At 42.3% G+C, this 27,070-nt stretch overlaps 1 protein-coding gene across 1 annotated transcript in view; it reads right to left on the bottom strand.

Annotated features, from left to right (window-relative positions):
• Positions 1-27,070, bottom strand: part of SEC13 (SEC13 homolog, nuclear pore and COPII coat complex component) — a gene marked incomplete in the record, with an annotated part of 687,168 nt that overhangs the window by 400,223 nt on the left and 259,875 nt on the right. The window contains 1 exon segment of the mRNA XM_044078635.1: positions 24,264-24,415. Coding sequence (XP_043934570.1) covers positions 24,264-24,415 — 152 coding nt within the window.

Genomic DNA, 27,070 nt, shown 5'->3' with positions numbered 1-27,070 from the left:
TTTGGCATTCCTCTCTTTTTTGGTAGAGTGTGGAAGTGAAACCTGTAGCCTTTGTCTATTGTTTGTAAAGTCCATTTGTCTCCTGTAATGTAATGCCAGTTTACGGAAAATAAGGCTAGTTTTCCGCCCAAGGGTGCTTCTAGTTGTTCCCTGGTAGGCGGAATCAGAGCCAAGTCATTGTGTCTGTCCTGTGGAAGTGGTTGTAGCTGAATCTGTGGCAGTACTTCTCTGGTTGTTAGGCTGCCACTGACGTCCTCTGTAGGCACCCCTGGAATTACCTCTGCCTCTTGGGCGTCTATTTCTGCCTCTTTGGGCTCTGGAGGTGTCTGGAAAGGACCAATTCTTCGAAGGCCAATTTCTGCTAAACCTCGGAGGTTGGACCTGTAAGAAATCTTTGACTGTTTGGACAGATTTTGCTTTTTCTTCCACCTTCTTTAGTACCTGCTGTGCAGGGGAGCCAAACAAACTTTGTTTCTCCATAGGAGCATCTAGAAGCTTTGACTTAACATGGTCCGGTAAGGATTGTTCTTTCAACCATGCATGCCTTCTAATCACTGTACCAGTCATAGCTGATCTAAAGGAAGCCTCCAGTGCATCAAAGCCACATTTTAAGAAATGGTTACTGACCTGCTGAGAGTTATGTACCAAATCCTGAGGGGACTTACGGTCTATAGGGTCAGAAGAGGACAGTTTTTTATTTAGCTGGTCTAACAAAAATTCCTGGTACTGAATCATGTGAAATTGACAGTTTAAGGCCCTGGCCGAAAGAGTAGCAGAAGTATAAACCTTTTTACCCCATCTCTCTAATGCTCTAGATTCCCTTTCAGAGGGGAGAGGGTTTTTGGCAGAGGCAGCTGCCACAGCTTTGGGGCCCCGTGAAATGGTTTCAGGATCTGCAACAGGAGCCTTATACAAATGGTAGTGTGTGTCCGGGACCCTGTAGTATCTGTCAGGCTTGGCAGGGGGCGGAGGGAGAGAATCAGGGGCAGTACAGGCGTCATTATATGCATCATCTACAACTGTTAGTACTGGAGGAATGGCTAAAGGCCTATGCTGTGGTAAACGCAAAAAAGTCCTTAGCCTTTTCCTTGAATCTGAAAAATCCTGGCCCTGCCATTGAAAATGTTCCCTCATAGCATGCAAGGTTTCCCCAAAAGAAAATTCTTCAGGAGGAGAAGCAGAAGGAATGGAGTCTTCTGCATCAGAATCCTCATAGGGAGAATATGGACCTTCCTGACTGTCTGAAATATCGGAATCATCCGAGGAGTAGTCTGAAGAAACAGGTTCCGGGGGTACAGTTCTAGGCCTCTTATCTGGAGGGGGTTGAGAGGCCCTGTCTGGGTGAGGTTGGGATCCCCTGATCAAAGAAATGAGATCCTCTGCCAGGCTGAGCATTTGGGAACTAGAGGTAGGCCTGTGTGAGGGGGTTTTAGCAGGTAAGGCCTTAGAAGATTTAGCTGCTTTAGCCCTGGAAAAAGCCTTGATAGACATAGAGGCAGGGGGTCTAGCAGCTCCACGTGCAGGGGTAGTTATGTCTAAAGGAATAGTATCTGATAAATCCTGGCTGCCTGCTTCAGTAGGGGTAATTTCAGAAGCAGATTCAGCCATGCTCTGTGAGGCCTCGGCTATCGGAGGCATGCTTTCGGCCGAAGGAGGAACCGAGGACTCGGTTTCAGCAGAAACAGAGACACTCGCGGTTGGCCTAACCGCGGTTTCAGCCGAAACCGCGGACCGCGAGTGTCGGTCCTTTTCCTTACGCTTTTTCGCTAATTGTGTAGTCGGAGTCTCCGACGGCATTTTGTATGCAAAAGCGGGGCCAAAAAACTCCTCAGCAAACTCCGACCGATGTCTAAGCGTCCGTCGGTTGAAGGAAGCACAGGCTAGACAAGCTGATACGTCGTGGTCTGGGCCTAAACAAGGAAGGCAGTACGAGTGGAAATCCTTATGAGGTATTTGTTTCCCACAAGTTAAACAATTATTTACTTTGTCTGACATCGGCTGAGGCAAGAAAGAGTCCCCAACGGGGTACTTAGCTTTTTAGAAGTCTTCGGTAGTAGAAATCTCTGGATCTGACCGACCGGCACTTGCGAACAGCTTCTGCTTCGGGCACCACGCGGCAAGAAAGACTGAGGAAAATGGCGTCGGCTGATGCCTTTATACCCAATACACAGCAGCTATGACGTCAGGTGAAGTGCGACATCAGCCGAGGCCAGACCCAGACTTTGGAATCCGGCCGACCGAAGGGCTGCCTGAGGCAGGACAACCCATATGTTAGGACTGCAGATGCATCCTTGAAGGACATCAAGAGATTCCCCCTGGGGCATCAGGTGACTGCCCCTTAACATCCTCTGGTAAGGCAACAACTATTTTGTACGCTGCCTCTGTAGTACCATACTGGCACTTACTTATGTACTTAGGAGAGTTAAGTTAAACCTAAAAGAAAAGAGGGCCAAGGAGAATTCATAAAGGTCCTAAAACAGGGGTAAGGTTATATTTCCTTTTCAGAAAGTCATCCACCAGCTAAAAAGTACAGTTTTGTACCTACCATAAATGTAGATGTCCGAACTGGATAGCATCTGCAGTCATAACAACTGGGTTGTCCTGTCGTCAGGCAGCCCTTCAGTCGGCCGGATTCCAAAGTCCGGGTCCGGCTTCGGCTGATGTCGCACTTCACCCAACGTCATCTCTGTTGGTCTTCGGGTATAAAGGCATCAGCCGACGCCATTTTCCTCAGTGTTTCTTGCCCCAGATGCCAGAAGCCCTCTTGAAGGCTAAAAATTTTGGATAAATGCCAATGTTTCCAAAAAGATAGTGGTAAACACAAAAAATAAGCATGTATGTACATATATACAACAAATACACCATAAAAGACTCCCCCCCACCAGCTAGCTATTAGGAGGGTAAACACCCTAGGAGTACCACAGAGGGGAAGGAGGAGGTAATCCTGACTGCAGATGCTATCCAGTTCGGACATCTACATTTATGGTAGGTACAAAACTGTACTATGTCCTTCATGGATGCATCTGCAGTCATAACAACTGGGTAGAATACCATAGCCAACTACCGGAGGAGGAAGAAACTAGATTATGGTGTGTTTAGGATCCCTTGCAGTACAGCAGTGGCAAACCCTGCTCGGGATCTGGAATATAGAGGCAAATTATAATGCTTAGCAAATGTATGCACGGAGGTCCAAGTAGCCGCCTCAATAATGTCTTTGGTTGCCACTCCTCGTAAAAAGGCTGTGGTAGTGGCTGTTGCCCTTGTAGAATGAGGTCTTATGTTCTGTGGAATTGGTTTTCCATGGAAGGAGTAACAGAATCGTATGCAATTTCCTATCCATTTGGAGATTGTCTGTTTGGAAATAGCTTTTCCTTCCCTTCCTGTTGCATAGGCTACAAAAAGCTGATCAGTTTTTCTGCTACTTTTTGTTCTGTCCAGGTAGTAGCGTAGCTGTCTCTGTTTTGTGGGTTGGGAAAGAAGGTAGGTAGGTGGATTGCCTGGTTTAAAGACACTCTGGATACCACCTTAGGCATAAATGTAGGATTAGTCCTCATGGACACTCTATCTTGATGGAAGATTAGGAAGGGTTGTACTGCCATTAGGGCCTGGAGTTCAGAAACCCTCCTGGCTGAGGTTATTGCCAGTAGGAAGGCGGTTTTCCACGATAGATGCTGTAGGTCTGCTGTTGCTGCTGGCTCAAAGGGTGACAGTGTCAACTTTTCTAGCACAAAGTTCAAGTCCCAAGCTGGTAATGGTGGTTTCCTTGGAGGTTTTACATTCTTGATTCCTCTGAGGAACTGTCTGAGTAATGGGTGTGAAAAACAGGTGGATCAAAGCTGTATTCTGCTGATATAGCTGATGCATGTATCTTGATGGAGGAGTAGGACAGGCCTGAATGTAGAAGTTCTGCCAGATACTCCAGAATGTTAGGCATATCTATGTTTGACACATCTTTTCCTCTTTCAGTACTCCAAATGACAAACCTTTTCCATTTTCCTGCATAGTTCCTTCTTGTTGAAGGTCTGCGGGCTTCAAGAATAATGTCTTTAACTCTTTGGGAAAGTTCTGGATTAGCTGCTGCTATGTGATGTTCCATGCAGTCAGTTGCAACGTTTTAGGTTTGGATGCATGATGCTGTAGTTGTTCTGAGTTAACATCAAAGGCATCAGGGGTATTGGCCACATATTGTTCTGAGACATGCTCCTCAGCAGTGGGTACCAGTGTTGTCTTGGCCAGTTTGGAGCTATTAGGATTATCCTTGGACGTTCTTCCTTGATTTTTAGTAATACTTTGTGTATCAAGGGAAGAGGTGGGAATGCATATGCTGTTAGGCCTCTCCAGCTGAAGGAGAGCGAATCCACTTTCCATGCTAGTGGGTGGAATGTCCTTGTGCAGAACTTTTTGAGCTGGTGATTGAGAGGGGAAGCAAATAGATCTATCTGAGGCATTCCCCATTTCTTTGAGATGGTCTTGAAGATGTCCGGGTGTAGCATCCATTCGTGGGCATCCGATGTGGTTCTGCTTAATATGTCTGCTAGAGTATTTTCTTTTCCCGGTACAAATATTGCCTGTAACTGGATGTTGTAGCTGAGTGCCAGGTTCCACAGCTCCAAAGTCATTCTGCATAGGGGTATGAATGAGTGCCTCCCTGTTTGTTGATGTACCACATGACTGTGGTGTTGTCTGTCCTTATCATCAACTGGCCCTCTTTGAGAAATGGTCTGAAGTTTTGGATTGCCAGTTTTACTGCCAGCATTTCTTTTAGGTTGATGTGCAGGTGAAGTTGATCCTCGTCCACAATCCTTGCACGCATTTGTCCAGCATGTGGGCCCCCATCCTAGGTCTGAAGCGTCTGTTGTGATGGTCTGGCTTGCTTGACATCTGCGAAAGGGTAGCCCTGGGTTTGACTGGCATGCTTGAGCCCACCATAGGAACTCCTGTTTTAAGCATGGAATTAGTGGAATTTCTGTTTCTAGGCTGTGCCTGTGTTGGGACCATAAATTCTTTAGGTACCACTGTAGTTTTCTCATATGTAGTCTGGCAAGTGGAACCAAGATTATGCATGATGCCATGAAGCCCAAGGCCTGCAGTACTTTTCTTGCTGTTAACTTGTTCTGTTTTGTTAGTGCCAAGAAGTAAAGAGGAGTTCTCTTTGTTTTCTGCAGTTAGGAAAGCCATTTGTTTTACTGTGTCCAATTCCGCGCCCAAGAATGTCCTTGTCTGGGATGGTATCAGCCTTGATTTTTGTAAATTGACCGTGTATCCCAGTGCTTGTAGCAAGTAAATGACCCTTTGTAAATCTGTTGTCAGCTTGCTTTTGTTGTCCCCTTGTAGCAGGCAGTCGTCCAGGTATGGGTAAATTTGAATTCCTGTAGTCTGCAGTGGGCGATTACTGATGCCAGGCATTTTGTGAATACTCTGGGCGCAGTAGATAAGCCAAAGGGCAATGCTGAGAATTGATAATGCTCTGATCCTGCAAGAAATCTGAGGTATCTTCTGCAGATTGGTCGAATGGGGACGTGCAGGTATGCCTCCTTGAGATCTAGAGTTACCAGCCAACACTCCTTGCCCGCATGGGAAGAAGTTGCTGTAGGGTCAGCATTTTGAATTTTGGGACAATGATGTATGTATTTAAGGTGGACAGGTCGAGAATAGGTCTCCAACTTTTTCCTTTCTTGGAACTAGGAATAGTCTTGAGTAGAATCCCTTTCCTTGTTCTGTTGTTGGCACTCTTTCCACAGCTCTCATGTTTGCTAACTGCATTATCTGTTGTAGAGCCTCTGTTTTTGATTTGGAGGTAGATTTGGCATTCCTCTTTGACTGGTAAAGTGTGGAAGTGGAACCGTAACCTTGATCTATGGTTTGTAAAATCCACTTGTCTTTTGTGATATAGTGCCAGTTCTTTGAAAATAAGGTTAATTTGCCGCCTAATGGAGCTGCTATTTGTTCCCTGGTAGGCGGATTTAGAGTTAAGTCACTGTGGCTGTGTTGTTGTAGTGGCAGTGGTTGTATCTGTGCCTCTGTTGTTACCTTGCCACTGTCGTCCTCTGTAGGCACCTCCTCTGGATTGGTTTCTGCCTCTGGAACGTCTATTCCTGCCCCTTTGGGATCTTGTGGAGTCAGGAAAGGACCAATTTTTGGCAGGCCAGTTCCTGCTAAACCTTGGGGTTGGACCTGCAAGAAATCTTTAACCGTTTGAACAGATTTTGCCTTTTCTTCCATTTTCTTCATTACCTGCTGGGCAGGTGTACCAAACAAGCTGGTCTTATCCATAGGAGCATCTAATAACTTAGCTTTAACATGATCCGGTAAAGCTTGTTCCTTTAGCCATGCATGCCTTCTTATCACTGTGCCAGTCATGGCTGATCTAAATGAAGCCTCCAGTGCATCATAGCCACATTTTAAGGAATGGTTACTAACCTGTTGTATGTTATTTACCATTTCTAATACATATTTCTTATCAATTGATTCATCAGAGGATAGCTTTTTTGTTAACTGATCAAGCATAAACTCTTGGTATTGTATCATGTGAAACTGACAGTTTAAAGCTCTAGCTGAGAGAGTAGCTGAAGTGTAAACCTTTTTGCCCCATCTGTCTAAAGACCTGGCTTCCCTTTCAGAAGGAATAGGGTTTTTAGCTGTGGTCGCTACTGCCTTGGGACCCTGGGATATAGTTTCGGGTCGGCAAGTGGGGCCTTGTAAAGGTGGTGATGAGTGTCTGGTACCCTGTAAAATCTGTCTGGTTTGGCAGGGGCTGGAGGTAAAGAATCTGGTGCAGAGCAGACATCATTGAAGGCATCATCCACTACAGAGAGCACAGGAGGTATAGCTAAGGGCCTGTGTTGTGGAAGGTGCAGAAAGGTTCTAAGTCTTTTCTGAGTCTGAGAAATCCTGCTGCTGCCATTGGAACTGCTCTCGCACGGCATGTAAGGTTTCCCCAAAGGAAAATTCTTCTGGTGGGGAGGCAGCTGGAATGGATTCTTCAGCATCTGAGTCTTCAAAATTGGAGAAAGGAGCCTCTGGCTGGTCTGTTATGTCTGATTCATCAGCAGAATCATCAGAGGACACAGGCTCGGGGCTCTGCCCTAGGTCTCTTCTCTGGGGCTGAGAGGCCCTGTCTGGGTGAGATTGAGATCCCCTAATTAATGAAATTAAATCTTCTGCCAGAGTAAGCATTTGTGAACTAGAAGAGGGCCGGGTTGTAGGGGGTTTAGCAGGCACTGTTCTAGTAGTTTTGGCTGCTTTGGCCCTGGCAAAGGCCTTAATGGACATGGCTGCTGGAGGCCTAGCAGCACCACGTGCTGGGGTAGACACATCCAAGGGAATGGTGTCTGATAAGTCAGTGGCAACCACCGTAGTGGATAAAATTTCTGAGGCCGATTCAAGAGAAGTAGCAGGGGCCTCAGTGGTAGTGATAGATTCTGCTGTATTTTGATCAGCTTTCTCGGTTTCGGCCGAAACAGAGACACTCGCGGTTTGCTTAACTATGGTTTCGGCCGAAACCGCGGACCGCGAGTGTCGGTCTTTATCTTTGCGTTTTTTAGCAGTTTGGGTAGTCGGAGGATCCGACGGCATAATATACGCAAAATCAGAACTGAAAAACTGTTCAGCAAACTCCGACCGACGCCTAAGCGTTCGTCGGTTGAAAGAAGCACAAGCCGAACAGGCTGCTACGTCGTGGGCTGGGCCTAAACAAGGCAGACAGTAAGAGTGGAAATCCTTATGAGGTATTTGTTTCCCACAGGTTAAACAATTATTAACTTTTTCTGACATCGGCTGAGGCAAGAAAGAGTCCCCAACGGGGTACTTAGCTTTAGAAGTCTTCGAAGTAGTATTCGGTAGAAGTAATCTCTGGATCCGACCGACCGGCACTTGCGAACAGCTTCTGCTTCGGGCGCCACGCGGCAAGAAAGACGGAGGAAAATGGCGTCGGCTGATGCCTTTATACCCGAAGACCAACAGAGATGACGTCGGGTGAAGTGCGACATCAGCCGAAGCCAGACCCGGACTTTGGAATCCGGCCGACTGAAGGGCTGCCTGACGACAGGACAACCCAGTTGTTATGACTGCAGATGCATCCATGAAGGACATCTGTCTGGCCAAACAGAACCATTCCCAATACGATGCAACAAGGTTAGACTGCCTTCAGGAAGGGAATTTTCAGCCATGCCATCCATTTAAACCTGCTACACTAGCAATAAATGTCAGCATAGTCAAAATTATAGTAAGCCATATGGTAGATCAGTATGGAACAATAACAAACAAATGAAGAAGCCAAAAGGAGAAAAAAATATATATATTTTCCGTAAAATGAACGCTTTATTAGAATGTCTGCATTTTTGTCCAAATGTAGACTTCATCAGATTTAACAACCATAGTACCCATTACATTCTTATTTATACAAATTTAATTCTTCCTTAACCAATCATGCCTAACCATAATTAAAAATGAACAAATCAACTTCCAGATCAGTATGGAAACCAATTAACTTCTTCCTTGGTTGAGGACTAAAGGATACTCAGAAGCTTTCAGTGTTTGATCTACTAGAAGGACTTAAATTTGAATAAAAAGTTTAGGGCTATAGCAACAATAAATCAAAACAGAGCACTGTCTTGCCCATCCTATCAAGCACTTTTACAACTTTGAAGACAAAGTGACAAAAACAGTGGACTGGTGTCAAAAGATAGTCACCATTTTGGCTGAATCCCATTTCAGTGAAAATATAATCAATGAAATCATTTTCAGTGACCTCAAAACAAATTTTATTTAGCAGGGGGCAAGCTTCCCAGCACCATCCCCAATGAGGAGGATCTCCCCAAACATAAATATACCTATTGCAAGGTCACACAACAATGCAGAAAAAGGGTATTCTCCACTTATGTTGAAAGTGGTTTATGTGAAACACCTTCACTGAAATGGAATTCCAGGAAAGTGATGTCAATAGAACGATACATTCCTGATAAACATTGGTGTCTCACAGGCTGTGCTGGCTGAAGGGAGCACACAGGATCCCTTCAGTAGCTGAAGGCAATGCTCTGACACACGGAGACTGGGAGGCTACCTCATGAACAGACTTGCCTCCCAGAGACTGTGACTACTGTCTGATCCCCACTTATACCTTTTCATGGTGTTCTGGCAAAGGAATGGGACAAAAACTTTTCCCTTTTACAAAACAAGTGGATGGGTTGAATGTCTGGCACAGTGCGCCTCACTACGCTCTTTGTCCAGGCAGTACAGCTGAGGACCTGGACTCATTTGACACATACATAAACACTTATGCCTCAGTGATTTAAGCAATGATAACAAATGTGGGAATCCTGCCAAACAATCAAAACTGAGACATGAACTATGCAAACTGGATGGAAAAAAATGGCAAACTTAGGCTAAGCAAGCTAATCTATTATGGCATACTATGTCACACTATCTCTTGCATAAGGTGCATGTCTCCAAGAATGTGGTCCTCAGAGAAAAAAAAATACATAGGATATACAATTAGACACCCATGCAATGTCTATTTTACATCTAGCATTACAAAAATATGACTGCAAAAAACTACATAGCAATTACCTTAGAAAATTCCAAGGCAACTAATGTCTGCTCCTAAAGTTCAACAGGCTAGGCATTTCCATTTTAATCCTGAACGGTTAAACTACAACAATAAGAAAGTACAGTTGTGTACCTACCATAAATGTAGATGTTAGAGTGTACTCACTGTTGCAGTCATTACACTTGGGTTATCCTGCTGGCAGGTTACCCGCAGTCGACCTAAATTCCAAAGTCCTGGTCTGGCGTCAGTTGCTGTCGCCTCTTCCCTGACGTCAGTGCACCAGGGGTATACAAGATGCAGCAGACACCATTTTCTTCAGTTTTTCTTGCCCCAGATGTCAGGTGCCCCCAAAAGGGTAGGCTAAATATATTATGTAAATAAACATACATGCAGTAAAGAAACATTTCCTTCACCTACAAGCAAATACACCACATAGGTTGTATAGAATAGAGAAGTACAGATAGACCCCAGCAAAAGAAAAGGGGATGGAGGGAGGGTAACCTGGACTGCAACAATGAATATACTCGAACATCTACATTTATGGTAGGTACACAACTGTACTATGTTCGTGTTTCAATGTTACAGTCATTACTCTTGGGTCGAATCCCAAAGCTGAGGATGGGTGGCTGGGTCTAAATAGAATTAGGAGTGGCTATGAGGCCCTGCAGAACTGCAGTGGCAAAGCCTGCTCTGGATTTAGAGTAAAGAGGTAAGTGGTAGTGCTTTGTAAAAGTGTGCACTGAAGTCCAAGTTTCAGCCTCCAAAATATCCTTGGTTGGTACCCCTCTGAGGAAGGCTGCTGAGGTGGCTGCTGCCCTGGTCGAATGTGGCCTAATGCCCTTAGGCACTGATTTGCCATGTTGTGAATAGCAGAAATGAATGCAGTGTCCTATCCATTTCGAAATAGTCTGCTTTGAGATAGCCTTTCCTTGTGATCCTGCAGCATATGCTACTAAAAGTTGCTCAGTCTTTCTGAAAGCTTTAGTTTTGTCCAAGTAAAAGCGTAGCTGTCTGTGTATGTCCAAAGAATGCAGAAGTCTCTCCCCTTTATTCTGGAGATTTGGATAAAATGTATGCAAATGAATGGTTTGATTGAGAGCCACACTGGATACTACCTTAGGCATAAATGTTGGGTTTGTCCTTAGAGAAACCCTGTCCAGATGGAAAATAAAAGGTTCCACAGCCATTAATGCCTGTAACTCTGAGACTCTTCTTGCTGAAGTTATTGCTAGGAGCAGAGCTGTTTTCCATAAGAATTTTATCTCGGCTGTATTGGCTGGCTCAAAAGAAGGCAGTGTGAGTTTTTCCAAGACAAAGTTGAGGTCCCATGCAGGTATTGGTGCTCTTCTTGGGGGTCTTATGTTTTTGGCCCCTCTGAGGTACTGCCTTAGTAATGGATGTGAAAAAATAGATGGGTCCGTATTTTAATGAGCTGAAATGGCAGAGGCATGGATCTTAATCGAAGAAAAGGATAGGCCTTTGTCCAACATCTCAGTTAGGTATTGTAAAATCTGAGGAATATTTGGTACAAGCATGTCAATTCCTTGCGCCTGGTTCCAAGCACAAAATCTCTTCCATTTTTCTGCATATGATTTTCTGGTGCTGGGCCTCCTGGCCTCCAGAATAACATCCATAACTGCTTTGGAGAGAGGTGCGTCCTGAATGGTTACATTATCTGCCATGCAGCCAGATTTAGGGTTCTGAGTTGGCTGTGCAGTATCGGATTGCTTTGTTGGGTCAGTAAATGAGGTATTTGAGGCAATGTCCAGGCTGGGCTTTGAAACAAGCTCTTTAGGATTGGGTACCAGTGCTGGCGTGGCCAGGACCATTTTTGGCTTCTCTTGTCTAACCTTGAGGAGTACCTTGGGGAGGAGAGGCAGTGGAGGAAAGGCATATACTGTAAGGTTTTTCCAGCTGAATGATAGAGCATCCACTTTCCATGCTAGCTTGTAATAAGTCCTTGTACAAAATCTCTGTAGTTGGCAGTTGTGAGGGGAGGCAAATAGATCTATGTCTGGGCATCCCCATTTCCTTGTTATTATGCAAAAGATTTGTGGATCTAGTTTCCACTCGTGAGGATCCATGAGGTTTCTGCTTAGTTCATCTGCCAGAGTGTTTGTCTTTCCCGGCAGGAATTGTGCTTGCAGATGTACTTGATAAGTCAATGCTATGTTCCACAAAATCATGGCTTGTCTGCAGAGGGGGTAGAAATGTGTGCCTCCCTGCTTGCTTATGTACCACATGACAGTAGTATTGTCCGTCTTTATCAGCAGTTGTCCTGGATGAAGTAGATCCTTGAAAGCTGTCAGGGCATTCTGGACAGCCAGCATTTCTTTTAGATTGATATGAAGATGCCTTTGGCTTGAGGGCCATGTGCCCTGAATACATTTTCCTGCCATGTGCCCCCCCCCAGGCATAATCTGATGCATCTGTTGTTAGTGTCTGCCTGGCAGTGGGTAAAGTGAAAGGCTGTCCCTTGTTGTTGTGACAGGCCTGTGCCCACCATCAAAACTCCTGTTGCAGGCAGGGAATGAGGGTAATTATTTTTTCCAGGTTATGGCAATGTTGAATCCAAACACTTTTTAGAAACCATTGAAGTTTCCTCATATGCAGTCTTGCATATGGAATTAACAGAATGCAGGATGCCATGAATCCCAAAGCCTGCAGAATTTTCCTTGCAGATAACTGGGTTTTTGTTGTCAACATTTTGAAGTAAGAAGTCAGTTGCCTTTGTTTGTCTGGTGTGAGATAGGCCATCTGGGCAGTTGCATTTAAGCTTGCACCCCGGAATATTATCTCTTGAGAGGGTACTAGTTTTGATTTATTTTCGTTTACTGTGCACCCTAGGCAAATTAGCAATCTTTTTACAAACGGCAGATGCTTTAGTAGAATGTCCTTGTTCTCTGCTTAAATAAGGCAGTCGTCCAAGTAGGGATATATCTGAATTCCTCTTTTGTCTGCAAAAAGCAATTACGGGTGCCAGGCATTTTGTGAAGACCCTGGGCGCAGTAGATGAGCCAAAGGGCAGTGCAGAGAATTGGTAGTGCATTGAGCCAGCTATGAATCTGAGGTATCTTCTGCAAGACTGTCTGACTGGGATGTGCAGGTATGCCTCTTAAGTCTAAGGTTACAAGCCAAGCCTTCTTGCCCAGCATGGGCAGAAGCTGCTGCACAGCCAACATTTTGAACTTTGGAATGTCCAGAAAAGTATTTAGAATGGACAGGTCCAGTATTGGGCTCCAGGCTTTGTCCTTTCTGGGTACCAAGAAAAGACGCGAGTAAAATCCTTGTCCCTGCTCCTGTAGTGGTACTCGCTGATTGGCCCTCATGTCCATGAGGGATGAAACTTGCTTTTGTGCCTCTGCCCATTGATTGTGTGGCAGGTCTGGCATGCCTTTTGCCTTTGTCAAAAGTACAAAGCACAACGAAAAAGTTGAGGTAAAAAACACACCTTTATCAAACACAAAGCTTTCAGGTACAAGACCCTTTCTCAATGATAGAGCTATCATTGAGAAAGGGTCTTGTACCTGAAAGCTTTGCGTTTGATAAAGGTGTGTTTTATGCCTTTTGCCTTTGGCAGGGTCTGAAAGTGGAACCTGTAACCATGAGACACTATATTCTAGCCCCATTTGTCCTGGGTGATCATGTGCCAGTTTTCCCCCCTAAGGGAGCGTCCAAAAGATAAGTTCTTGGTACTGGTAGAGGAAAGTCATTGGGACTGTTTCCTAGAAGGCTGAGATTTTTCTTCTCAGCTTTTGGAGGTAGAAGCACCTCATTGTTTAGGCCTGTATGATCCTTGGGGGCTGGGATCTGCCTCTAGGGCGCCTGTATCTGCCTCTTTGTGGCCTGACACTGGAAAGGACCAATTTTTTGAAGGCCAGTTCCTGCTAAATCTGGGTGGCTGTACCTGTAAGAAATCCTTAACTGTCTGCATAGATTTCGCTTTATTCTCCATTGTCTCCATCACCTCTTCTGCCTTAACACCAAAGTATCATGCTGTAATGGAGCATCTAATAATTTTGCTTTAACATGATCAGGCAGATTCTGTTCCTTTAACCAAGCATGCCTCCTAATCATAGAACCCGTTACAGCGGCCCTACAAGAGGCCTCCAAAGAATCAAAACCACATTGCAGAGTATGTTTTCCCACCTGTTCAGCTGCATGCAATAAATCCTGCATTTCCTTGTTTTCAGCACATTCAGTATTTGTCAACATTTTCTGTTTTAACAGTGACATTAAATATTGCTGATATTTAAGCATTTGAAACTGACAATTTAAAGCCCTTACAGCCAAGGTAGCAGAAATGTAAACTTTTTTCTCCCATCTGTCCAGTGCTCTAGAATCCCTAGCAGAGGGAACAGGGTTTTTTGCAGTGGAAGCCTTGACCCCTTTGCGACCATGACATATAGTTTCTGGGTCAGCAGCAGGGTTTTTATATAGAAATTTATGAGAGTCTGGAACCCTGTAGTACCTGTCTGGCTTAACGGGTGCAGGGGGTATAGAGTCTGGAGACAGGCCGGACTCTGAAAAAACATAATCTACAATGTCCAGGACAGGAGGAATAGCAAGGGGCCTGTGCTGAGGAAGTAAAAGAAAGAGCCTTTTCTTGGATTCTGAATAATCTGGCTCTCCCAATGGAAGTGCTCCCTCATAGTATGCAGGGTTTCCCCAAAAGAGTAATCCTCAGGAGGAGAAGCTAAAGGAATAGATTCTTCAGCATCAGAATCCTCATAGGGAGGAAGAGAGTATTCCTGATCAGAGGAGGAATCAGAGAAAATGGAAACCTGATCTGAAGATTCATATTCTGTCGCTTACCTAGGCCTCTTATCAGGAGGGGGATGGGAACCCCTGATCAAAGTAATAAGGTCTTCAGCCATTTTGAGCATCTGTTTTTTAGGCATGGAAGTCCGTCCCGGAGAATGCTGTACTTGTTTCTTTGTCTTTAGAGCTGCTTTAGTCTTTGGCTTTGAAGCTGAAGATGGCTTTACATATAACTGTCGGTCTGAAAACACCCTCAGAAGCCGATGCCTGCACAGCGGCTCCGGACCCATCTGAGGGAATAGTTTCCGAGGATCCAATACCTTGAGTTTCCAGAGGCCCAGTCGGCTCCACGTGGGAGTCGGAAGCGGCCTGTGGCTCTAAGGTAGCAGGTGTCAGGGGCTGCAAAAGTGCCTCACTGAGAACCGGCAAACAGACAACTAGCTTAGAGGAAGCTTCATCGTCAGTTTTGGACTTCGGATGCCTGTCCTTGACTTTATCCTTGTGTTTTTTATAGACTCCGGTCGTCGGCTGTTCTGCCAGCATTGTATAATTGAATCTGTGGCCAAAGTAATGAAAGACAAAATCGTACCAACGCTTAATAGTGCGTTGGTTAAATCTAGCACAAAACCGAAAACAAGCAACGTCGTGGTCAGGGCCTAGGCAAGGAATACAGTAAGAGTGAAAATCCTTATGAGGTATTTGCTTCCCACAAGAAATACAATTGTTAACTTTTTCTGACATCGGTCTGGAGCAGGAAAAAAGTTTCCCCAATGGGCTACTTAGCTTTTTAAAGAAGACTTCGGATCTGAAATTTGAATTCGAAAATCTCAGGAGTCGGCTGACCGGCACTTGCGAACTGCTTTTGCTTCGGGCACCATGCGGCAAGAAAGACTGAAGAAAATGGCATCGGCTGCATCTTATATACCCCTGGCGCACTGACGTCAGGGAAGAAGCGACAGCAACCGACGCCAGACCAGGACTTTGGAAATCAGGCTGACTGCGGGTAGCCTGCCAGCAGGATAAAACAAGTGTAATGACTGTAACAGTGAAACACAATGAACATCAATGAAGTAGGTTGCAGTTTTGCAACTTAATTCAATTTAAGTTACTATCATAAGGTAGGTTTGCAAGGTAGGTGCACAAACTCAATGAACCTTAAACAATATATTGTTGAGACAGGAATCAAGACAGCAAGGTAGAAAGGTCAAGGAAGAAGTAGGAGGAGGGAGGGTGCATATACTGCAATAGTGTTATGGTAAGTTCTTACACAAATATATTTCTCCCTTTATTTGATCAATTTTGCAGTACTGCTTACGAGTGGGAAAATTCTCAAAACTTTTATACTGACTGGGAGGAGGACTGAGGTGCAGAAAGGGAGTTCAGAATATCTTGAAGAACAGATCTGGCAAAACCAGTTCTGGCCTAGAAGGGCATCTAGCTTATAATGTTTAGTAAAGATGTGAGCAGAAAGCCATGTGGCTGCTTTTAACATAGTTCTTGAGTCTAGACCTTTAAAAAAAGACACCAAAAGTAGCAAAAGCCCTAGAAGAATGAGCAGTGACCCAGCCTTGGAAAGATTTCCCACAAAAAGTACAAGAAAAAGATACAGGAAAATAAACCTATCTGAAGAGTTTTTTGATACAGGAAATCCTATCGTTTTACCTTTACAAAATACAGTTTATCTAAATTTCTGAATTGCTTAGTTTTGTCCAAAACCTGGCCTGATGACAGATCTGATGAAGCCTTTTGGGTGAAAGCACTCACTGAATGTTACTGTTGAATAAAGGATCATATCAAGGTTGGAATGCTCATGCATCTGTCTGCAGAAAGAGATGGAAATAGTGAGTTCTCCCCTTTAATAATGTATAATGCAAAACATAATGTGACAATAAAACATGTACAAAAACATAAATGTGTAGATATCTCTCTCTCTCGCTCTCTGATAAGAGCTAAGAAAACAAAACAAACAAATCTCCCTTAGCATACACAATAGGAACTAAAAGGAAGCCACCTGTCTAGTTGAAGCTGCACTTTAACCTAGAGTGTGTCTTCAAAGTAAAACGAAACACACTATGGTGACAAAAACAAATTCATCAAACTCTTAAAGTAACTGAAACTAAAACTTAAGATTAAGACATATGTTCACTAAAACAGACATTCACTGTGAATGTGTCAATATAAGAAAAGCTGCAATCTTATACCAGCAAGGGTATTAAAGTCCAAAGCTGAAAAAAGAGCCAAAATTGAAATATAAGGCAGTATCGGCAGTGACTTGAAACAAAGCTAAATGGACTGGTGTATGTGTATCAGGAAGAATTGAAAAAGGAAGCAGAAATGTATCACTGTTCTAAAGAAAAAACATATTTAAAAGACAATTTATTTAAAAGACAGAATTTGTTCCCTTATTCATGAATTTTGCTTGAGCCTTCAGTAGATTAAATGGTTGGAAAAGGGCTCAATAATGTAGCATAGAACATCTGGAGCTCTATGGCTTCTGGGGACCTCAGATCCCTTGCTTAATTCAATGGATTTCTCCGCAGTTATTACAGTGCAGTTTTAGGCATGGATTTTTGTGTTATAGCCAGTAAATGTTGTTGAGGATATTATTGCTTTAAATTTAAAAATTTCCTTCCATACTTTGCTTAATTTATGCATTTTATCCAGTTAATTAGCATACATTTTCTTTGCATTATTTCTATCTGGTGGACCAGTTGGATTGTTATTCATTTCTGATGTACTTTGGATAACTTTAACAAAAAAGAAATCCGTCAAAAAGAAAATAAAAAAAACACTTTGCAGTACTAAGTATTTCTACTCAGTCACTCATATCTGTAACAAATACCTTTATAAGCAATTTCAGTAGAACAAATCAACAATATTGCTTTTATCTGCAAAGCAATCTGCAGAAAATGCTGGCTAAGATCTGCATTTGCCTTGCAGAGATAAAGCCTATGTAATGCTTCTAATAAATGATAACATGGAAATAAAGGACAAAAGTCCCAAAAGTAAAGTCATATTTAACTATGCAAGCACTGCAAAATCATAGTAATAATTTGCAAGAAGAAAAGATAATCGTTTTCCTGTTGTTCGTAGGTAGGTACTAGGCTATCTGCTCCGCCTCCCTTTTAGATTAGTTTCCTGGGCCTCTGTCCAGCAGGGCCACTGATGTAATCCCAGGTATAAATTTACGATTTCCCACCCACTCGTCAAGACTTCTCTTGAAGAGAGTCAGTGAGGGGCTTTGCCTAACAGACTGGGATTCTATTCCAGAGCGAGGGAAGTCTTTGGGACAGGAATCTGTCCCTCCAGCATGTCCTATTATTAATTGTTATGCTGAGGTTTACATCCCTAGAGCGTGTGGCTCTAAGAGATTTGATTTTCTTTAGGTGGAGCATGTCCATTAATTCAGGGTCAGACATGGCTTTATACGCAAGGCAGAGGTCTCCTCTGAGAAGGCGGTAAGCAGCCGAGTAGAGCTGGAGTTTCTTTAGCTGGGCTGCATAGGGCATCTGTTTGAGGCCCATGATCCTCTTGGTGAGGTACTTCTGGGGTATTTCCAGCTGTTGCAGGTGTCGAGTAAGGTACATCCCAAATGGGGCATTGTACTCTATTATGTGCCTGATGAGTAGAGGGGCACAATAACCTCTTTTGATCTAGATGCAAACCCTTTTGTGATTAGGTGGGCTACATAGAAGGATTTTCTAAACACTTTGGCAATGTGATTGTCAAAGGAGAGGTTTCTATCTACTTGGGTCCCTAAGTCACTGATTACATCTTCCGAACTTAGTGGACTACCTCCTATGTGGTAGTTTCTGGGCACTTTGTTTTTACCAAAGGGGATGATTATGCACTTTTTGGCATTTATCTTAAAGCCATGATTCTGACACCAGGTATTCGTCTCCGTGAGACCTTTCTAGAGGATGCCAGTGTCAGCCGGGGAGTCGATTATGGCCCCCAGTTTGCAGTCATCTGCAAACTTGGTCAGCCACAGTCCTCCCGTACTTGCCTGTACCTCAGAGAAGTATATACTGAACAGGAGGGGTCCCAGGACTGAGCCCTGTGGGACTCCACTTGTGACCGGTTTGGAGTCGGACATAGCACCCACAACTCTGACTATGTGAGTTCTATCCATGAGCCAGTTTGCAACCCATCTCGTGACATAGGGGTTAATGATCAAGCTGGTGAGCTTATCTATAATGCATGAGTGGGGAATGGTGTTGGAAGGCCTTTGCGAGGTCCAGGTAGGCTGTGTGGACTACCTTTCCTTCGTCTATGGCCTTGGTAACAGTTTCAAAGAAGCCAACCAGATTTACGAGGCAGGATCTGCCTTTAACAAAGCCGAATTGGGTAGGGTCCAGTGTCTGGAGGTTCTCAATGTCTCTGTTAATGAGTTCCATGATGAGGCGCTCCATGGCTTTGCAGACCAAGCTAGTCAGACTTATAGGGCGATAGTTCCCGGGGTCCATTGTGGCACCATCTTTGTGAGCGGGATAACTGTTGCTGTATGCCATTCTTTGGGTACATAGCCTGTGGTGAGGCTGTGTTTCAACAGTGAGTTAAGGTGAGGGGTTAGTTCATTTTGAAGCTCATGTAAGACGCAGCCTGGGATGCCATCCAGTCCCACTGATGCTGTTTTTTATTGCTTTGGAGAGGGCTGTTTTCACCTGTGTGTCTGTGATGTCTGGGGCTCTACAATCTTCTGGAATGGACACAGGCCCTTTTGGGGGTGGGGGGGGGGGTAAAGTTTGAACTGAACCTGTCAGCCAGGTTGTTGGCAATGTGAGTTGGTTCAGTGTATTTTTTGTCATTTTGCACTAGCTCAGAGCATATCTGGGAGTTTCCACTTATGTTCTTGACAGCTAAAGAAGGCTTTGTGATCATCTTTAGTGTCTTTGTCAATTTTTCTTTCGAAGTTGGCTTTGGATGATTTTATGAGGGATCGTAGCTTCTTGCTGGTACTGATTAGGGATGCCTTCCCTTTTTGGGATTTTGCTCTATCCTGTAATAGTTTCCTCCTTCTGTTGTAGAGCTTATTTATGGCCGGGGTCCACCAGACTGGTTTCCTCATTTTGGAGGAGCGAGACTTTGTTTTGCTTGGGATGGCTCGATCCATGCATTCCTGTCGATGCACATAGAAAGTTTTTGAAAAGGATTCTGTGGTTTGGGCTGCATTTTCCTCTAGCAATGGGGCTTTGAAACTTTCCACCTCGGTCCTGAGAAGTGTGAAGTTTGCTTTTGAAAAGTTTTGGTTTCCTTGACTGGGGGTGGGGTTGGGATGTGGATGCCTAGTGTGATTACCTTATGGTCTGATCTTACCAGCGACGGGTTTACCTCTGGTGTGGAACATTGATTTCCCATGTTGGTGATGATCAAGTCCAATATGTTGTCACCTCTCGTGGGAGTGGTAATCGGTTGTTCCAGGGCGTTTGAGTTTATAAACTCTAGGAAAAGTTGGGCAAAGGAGTTTGTACTCGAGTAATTTTCACAGTCTATGTTAGGGTAGTTGAAATCACTCAATATCATGGTGTTGGGTAGGATCTTCATATTTTCCAGTGTTCTCAGGAATGCTGAGTGGGAGTCCTGAGACAAGGTGGGTGATCTATAGCAGGCTACAAACTGAAAAGCAGTTTTGCCCACTGTTAGTTGCACATGAATGGTCTCTGAGGCCTCGTGCTGTGCTACTAGCCTGGAGGTGTGGGAATCCTTGATGAAAATGGATACACCCCCACCTTTTGTATTTCGGTCCGGGTTTTGGGGCCGAAAGGTATGGTAAGAGTTGTAGCCTGGTACTGTTGGGGTGCTCTCTGGAGCCTTGAACCAGGTTTCTGTTACTGCACATATATTGATTCCATTACTGAGGAGCACCTCGAGTGTGTGCATTTTGAGGTTTAGACTTCTGGCACTGAGTAGCATTACCCTCAGTTTTTGGTTGCTTGTGTTGTTTATGGAGGTGGGTTTGTCTTCTGAACCTTGCCTAAAAAAGGCACTAAGGGGGCGGCAAGAGCCTTGCCCAATATTCGAAAGCCCAAGGGCGATAGGTGCAAGCCGTCTCTGGCGAAGCAGCGAGGCTTGTCGAGCATGTCATCTCAGGCTGACAAACACTGGATCCCCTTTGAATGACAGCAAAAGCTTAGCCAATTGTTAAAATTGATCATTTTATCTTTATACTGTGGCATCATTCTTGGTGAGGGCAAGATGCTACTCAGGGTCAAGGTCATACCGGCCTGGGCTACATGATCTGAGAGCTCCTCTATGTCTCTTTTCATGTAGTCCAGGGAGGTACGCCTCAGGTCGTTCACACCAACATGGACAATGACAGTCATATTTATACCTACTGTGGAGTGACCCAAGTGCATGTGTTATGTGGCGGATCCTGGCACCAGACAGGCAGCTTACCGTGACCTTCACCTTGTTCAGTCTAGTGAGTGGGACGTCAGTGTGCCTGACAATAGAGTCACCTATTACTAGTGTATTGGGTGTGTTGTTTAGCCTTAAGGGCTATGGCTGCGTGGCACACTGACTTTGTGAAGTATGTGATATGTTCTTGTTGTTGGGGCGTGGAGGTTGTTTGGATGTCTGCTTTGGAGGTCTCTGCTGTTTTGGCAGATTTCTACTTAGAGGCCTCCAAGTATGTTTTTTTTTTTTTTTTTTTGTGTGTGTTATTGAGTGGTGCAGAAATGATTGGTCTATGTGAGACTGGTAATGTGGAGCAAGTGTTTTCCTTCTCCTCATGACCGACTGTTGCAGTCTTGGGTTGAGAGAACGTTGCCTCCAGTCTGGCTGTAAAGTTGCATCTCTCGCATACATCTGTGTTTGTTGGAAGGAGGAGAGGGTTGTCTGAGTACATGAGGCAATTGTAACATTGCCTCAAGATGCCCAGATTCACCAGCTGTACTGGAGAGTACACCTGAAACTGCCCTTTGGACATGCCTGCACAGATAAAGTGAAGTTATACTGATTGTCTGGTTAGGGACGAATAGAGAGCTCTGTACTTCTGTATAGTATAGGGGGGTAGTTGATATCTTTAAGGTCCTTCCCAGTTATGCCACATTCCAGTGTGTGTGATCTCAAATGTTTATAAATCTTAAAACAATTTATCTCATATAAGCAAGCTTGTAATGAATCTTACTATAGGAATCACGTGAAACATTACCATGTATTTAAAATTGTGACATCCATTCTTTACGTGATTAGGGATTTAATGCTGCTATCACGAGACAAAACATAAGGTATACTGCTGTCAGCATATGTTTAATTTTGATACAGACTGTTCAGAGAATCATGGACCTTCAATTTAAAATGTCCTATATTTTTCTACACCATGGACCTTTCTTAAGCTGTTCCAAAACAAACATGAGAAAACTTATTCTAATTGGAAAACTATGAAAACTGTAAAATTTCTGAGAACAACCATAATCTATAACCAGTAAGAACATTAAATTAAATTTGTCAAATTGGGGTATCTGTAGGTGAACAAATAGTTAATAAGGCAGCCATTTCAATTTTGTTAAAAAAAAGTTAAGGGGGTTGAGAATCTGTAGTACCCCCTTAAATGCTAACTAGACCCCTTTAAGGTCTGTTTCTCCCCTTTGCAAATACATTACAAGTGCAATTTTTACTAATAAAAATGCCAATTGTTTTTTTAAATCTCAGAGTGATGCTTGTCTTTATATCAACAGATAGTTCAGTCTCTATATATAAAAATATTAATTCATTAGGCGCATATAATCAGCGCTTAATTTAAGATTCAGCTCTTAACATGATTAGCATTACCATAAGTTGTCATTTTTGTAATGCAAAGTCCATGAGTAACTAACACTACAACTGATTTTCTCATTTTCGATGTGAAATATGCTTGCAAAGAAATTCGTTTTCTGGATGTAACTGCTATTTAATGAGGGTAAGATTAATACCATCACACACAGGAAACATGTTCAAACTACTTGGTTTTTACATAATGACAGCATGCACCCTAGGTGTGTATGTATATATATATATTTATATATATATATATATATATATATATATATATATATATATATATATATATATATATATATATATATTTAATTAATAACATGCACACATTTTATATATATATATATATATATATATATATATATATATATGTATGTATATAAGGTTTCACTTCAGAATCTCGAATTACTGAAAACTCGAATTACATATGGTCGAGACCATATAATCGAGTTTTCAGAAACTCAAAAGTCTGTACTGACATTAAAAAAAAATATCCAAAGATATCATTTCTACAGGGGGCAAGCCCCCATGCACCCCCTACTTAAATGTATCAACTCCGAGATTGCTCTACAGTGGGGAAAAAGGGAAATCTCCCGTTCCGCTGTGTATGCAGAAATGCATAATGTGACTTTTCCTGTTTCCTCTGCATAGTGCGATCACGGAGATTGTATATTTAAGTACAGAGGGTACAGGGGGGCTTGCCCCCCTGCAGAAACAATGTCTTTGGATATTTTTTTATGTCAGTTCAGACTTTTGAGTTTCTGAAAACTCGATCATATGGTCTCGACCATATGAAATTTGAGTTTTCAGTCATTCGAGATTCTGAAGTGAAACTATATATATATATATATATATATATATATATATAGATATATATATATATAAAAAAATAAAAGTGTTACTAAGAGTCAGTTTATTACGGCAAGTAGGCTCAATACTAATAATGAATATTTTCTATCTGAACTTTCAAATACGTCCAGTGATTTTCAAGCAAGGGGCTATGATCAATTGTTGATCGATAAAACTCAAGAAAGTATTCTTGCTGAGCGAGACATATTTGCTAAACCTTTATTTTTTGACAGAAGTAATGTACCTATACGTAATAAATGTACTAACAATTCAGTCAGATATGAAATATGAAATATAGAAGGCACAGTACAATGATCAAGAATGTGAGCTACAAGAACTGGACAATATTGCAATCTAACCATGATATTAAGGAAATAATAGGTGTTAAGCCTTCTTTTACCTTTAGTAATGAAAGAAATCTGAAATCACATTTTTGAGGACAGATGAAGTTCGTACATATGCAACATCAACACTAAAGGAATTGCGCCATGCTATAATTGTTCCATTTTAGTAGTATTAATGTTGAGACTACTTTTGTACACCCTATAACTAAACATACTTTTAATTTTACATTTGCTACATGCTCTACTGAAAATATAGTTTATTTAGCAAACTGTGTAAAACGTGAACATTTTTATATTGGGAAGACCAATCAGAAATTAAAAGAAAGAATACAGTCGCATTTATCTGAGCTGAGAGGTAGGACAGTAATGCATTATTTAAACATATTAAGACCAAGGGTAAAGATCACAGTTTTAAATTTAAAGTATATGACAATCCAGGGGGTGGTGATATAAATATTAAAACTGAAATGGCAGAATACAGACGGATCAATTATTTTAGGGCAGACACACCACCTGGATTAAATATTAAAACTAGTATTACACCTGTTTTGAAATTTAAGACAGAATTTTATAATACATCTTTCTTATATATTTTTTATATATCTTTTACTTTCTGTATTTCTTACTGGGCATTATGTTATGTTTTTGTACTGCTATGTTTTGATTGGATAATTGATTTATTAGAGTATGCTGGCTATTCGTATAAATGTATACACTGCAGAACTTGTATTCCGTTTTAGCATTGACAAAGAGTTGTTCTTACTCAAAAGCTTTGCTGTCTTATTCCAAGTGCTGCCGAGTGACAGTTGAATCAATGTTTGCTGTTTTTTGAAAATGCAATCCACAGTGTACTTATGAGCACCTTGACCAACTATTTCCAAGACATTATTGACCATTCCAGTAAAAAAACACACGGCTTCACAAAGGTCATATTCATACTTGTAAATCAAATGCCACTTCCGTTCCTTGTAAGAAAAGTGAAAGGACAGATGACACAGGATTACCTGAGGAGTCATGACCGGTGTATTCATACATCTTATCCCAATTTCCATTCTCTTCTTTCCACAGAATAACTTTTCTGTCATATGAGCATGATGCCAGGATGTTTCCGTACATCGGGTGTGCCCAAGCAACTTGCCACACGGGACCTTCATGCCTGGATAAAATAAATCACAACAGTTAGTTGCTAGCTTATTCTCTACTGAAAATTGGTCGGTAAATACCCAGTATTTATCCTATCCTGGATCTTCTTCCCGTCTTCCACTGCAAAACCACTGCCAACTTCCCCCAAGCCACAACCTACTATATCACTTGGTCATCTCTGTTACCAATCTAATTTTTTGCTTTGACACCAAGTTTATGGCTCACCAATTTAGAGTACACAAAAAAAAAATACATACAAACTTCTGACATTTAAGGAAGGTGAGTGTTGTAGGGGTATTTATTAACAATAAATGGTTATGTCCTTCAAAACTGACTAGTGTAAAGTCAATTAACAAGTTCTGTAACATCTAATACAAGGTCAAACAAACATTACTTCCAACAAATTAAATTTTATGCCAGAACATCTGACATTCAGGGAAAGAGTTCAAACTTTAGCCAGAAGTTACAGTAGATAAGGTGCAGCTGAGCTTGATACACATGACGAACCAGAGTTTAATGTTTACCAGAAATAACTCCAGGGCTGTCCGCAAGAAAAGGCATTAACTAGAGCTATTGAGTTTCACACGATTACCAAAAGAAACAAAAGAAAATGACACTTTAGACACATTACGATGGCACAGTAGTGCAACGGTAGCATTGTCGCCTCACAGCAAGAGATTCTCCAGTTCGATTCTTGGCTGGAGTGCCTTCTGTGCAGAGTCTGCATGTCCTCCCTGCATTTGTGTGGGTTTTCTCCAGGTACTCCAGTTTCCTCCCACGTTACAAAGACATGCATTTGGAGCATTTCTCCCCGGGCCTCTGCTGAAATTTGGCTTTGTTCCAAGTCTGACCTTCCCAGTAAGCAAATGTTAAATAAATAAATCATTCCACCTGGGACAGTCCTAGACAGTCAAGTCTCATACAAGGTTCAACTTTTTTGGGGGGAGGGGTAATAAATATCACTATGTAAATGCTAAGAATAATTTTCTTGTCACACCACAGTAAATAATATACTACAAAGGGGCTGCAAAAATCAAGGTTTGCCTTGCCAGCAAATGTAAAAAATGAGCAGATTTGCTCTGTTTTAGTAAGCACTTTTTAATATATTTTTCTTAGGGAAACAATCTGTGCTAAGAATCATTGTAGAAGCAGCAGAGATTTTATTCACGCTTGATGTAAAGGGGAAAAAGTGGACATATACAGATTGATACAAACTATGCATATGCACACACGGGTTCAATACATCCCAAGGTAGCACTTCTACCTGTAAATATGAAAAAAAGTCAGAACGTGGGTTCTGCTCCATAAGGGGGGGGGGGGGGTGAAGTAAGGTTATAACTGAAAACTGCCAGCATCCTACTGCAGTATCATGGAGAAGTTCTGCAGTATGGGATGAGACATCAGTCAGATTTTATTTTTATTTTATTTATTTTATTTTATTTTTATTTTACATTTGTTGACCGGGCTGGTCTAGCTGGATACATGTCCATTTTCAGTAGAAGCCCGGGGAGATAAGCTCCACTTATAAACTTTACTGATGCTAAGTATAAAAACAGTTAAGAAATAAAATCTAATATAAAAAGTAATAAACAAGTGGTATAAAAAAGAAAGAAGTAATGGAGATAAGCTCCACTTAGAAATTATACTGATGCTAAGTTCAAAAACTGTAAGAACTAAGATTCTAATATAAAAAATAATAATAATTAAGTGGTATAAAAAGTAAGGGAGTAAAGAAGTCATAGTAGAACAAGATAGCAGGAAGTATCTCTTAGACATTTCATAGAGAGGGAAATGGAAATAACTGAAAAGAAAGTGAATTAAATATTGGGGTGAGTAGGTCAGATGAGCATAAAAATAATGTTAGTCAGGGTTGGTACAGGGGCACAGCCATTGTGTTTTGAGGTAAAGCTTGAGTTTCTTTTTAAAGAGAGATTTAGAGGGAATAGTTGAGAGTTCAGATGGAAGCAGGTTCCAATGTTTTCCAACAGTGTTAGAGAAAAGAGAGTCTCCGGCCTTGTTGTTTGATTTGACCGTGTCTATAAGAAGTTTGTGTGCGGATCTAAGGGACTTTAGGTTGTGGTAACGGTGAATCAGGCTTGATAGTATAGGGGTTTTATCAGGTTGATAAAGAATTTGATGGGCTATGGTAAGCTGGTTAGTTTTTAGTTGCTGTTGGTATTCAAGCCAGCCTAGTTGTTTTAGATTATTACAGTGGTGGGTTCTGTAAGGGTTTCCGGTGGCAAATCTGGCTATGTTGTGGTAGGAGTTTTCTAGTTTTGACAGGTTTGTTGTGGATAATTTAGTAAAAATTGGGGAGGCAAAGAGAAGGGGTGAGATAAGGTGGGTGAGGGCTATGGTTGTTCTAGATTCTGGAGTTAGGAAAGGTTTGATTCTGTAGAGAGCCTATTTTTTTGTTAATGCTTTTTAGTGTGTTGTTAATATGGGCATTGAAGTTAAGGTTGTTGTCTATGGTAATGCCTAGTAGTTTGGTAGTTGACTCTTGAGATATAGGTGTGCCATTTGCTGATGTTATGGTGAAATCAAAGAGGGGAGATTTGCTAGATGGTGTAAAAAGTAGCAGCTTTGTTTTCTTTGGGTTGAGTAGTAGACAGTGTTGGGAAAACCAGTCTTCTACAGAGTTAAATATGTGTTGTGTGAGGGAGTGAAG

The sequence above is a fragment of the Protopterus annectens genome, chromosome 7.part1 (genome assembly GCF_019279795.1).
Source record: "Protopterus annectens isolate FY-2018-M chromosome 7.part1, PAN1.0, whole genome shotgun sequence".
Lineage (NCBI taxonomy): Eukaryota > Metazoa > Chordata > Ceratodontiformes > Protopteridae > Protopterus > Protopterus annectens.
Note: the sequence above shows the minus strand (reverse complement) of the source record. Positions and strands in the feature narration are given on the sequence as shown.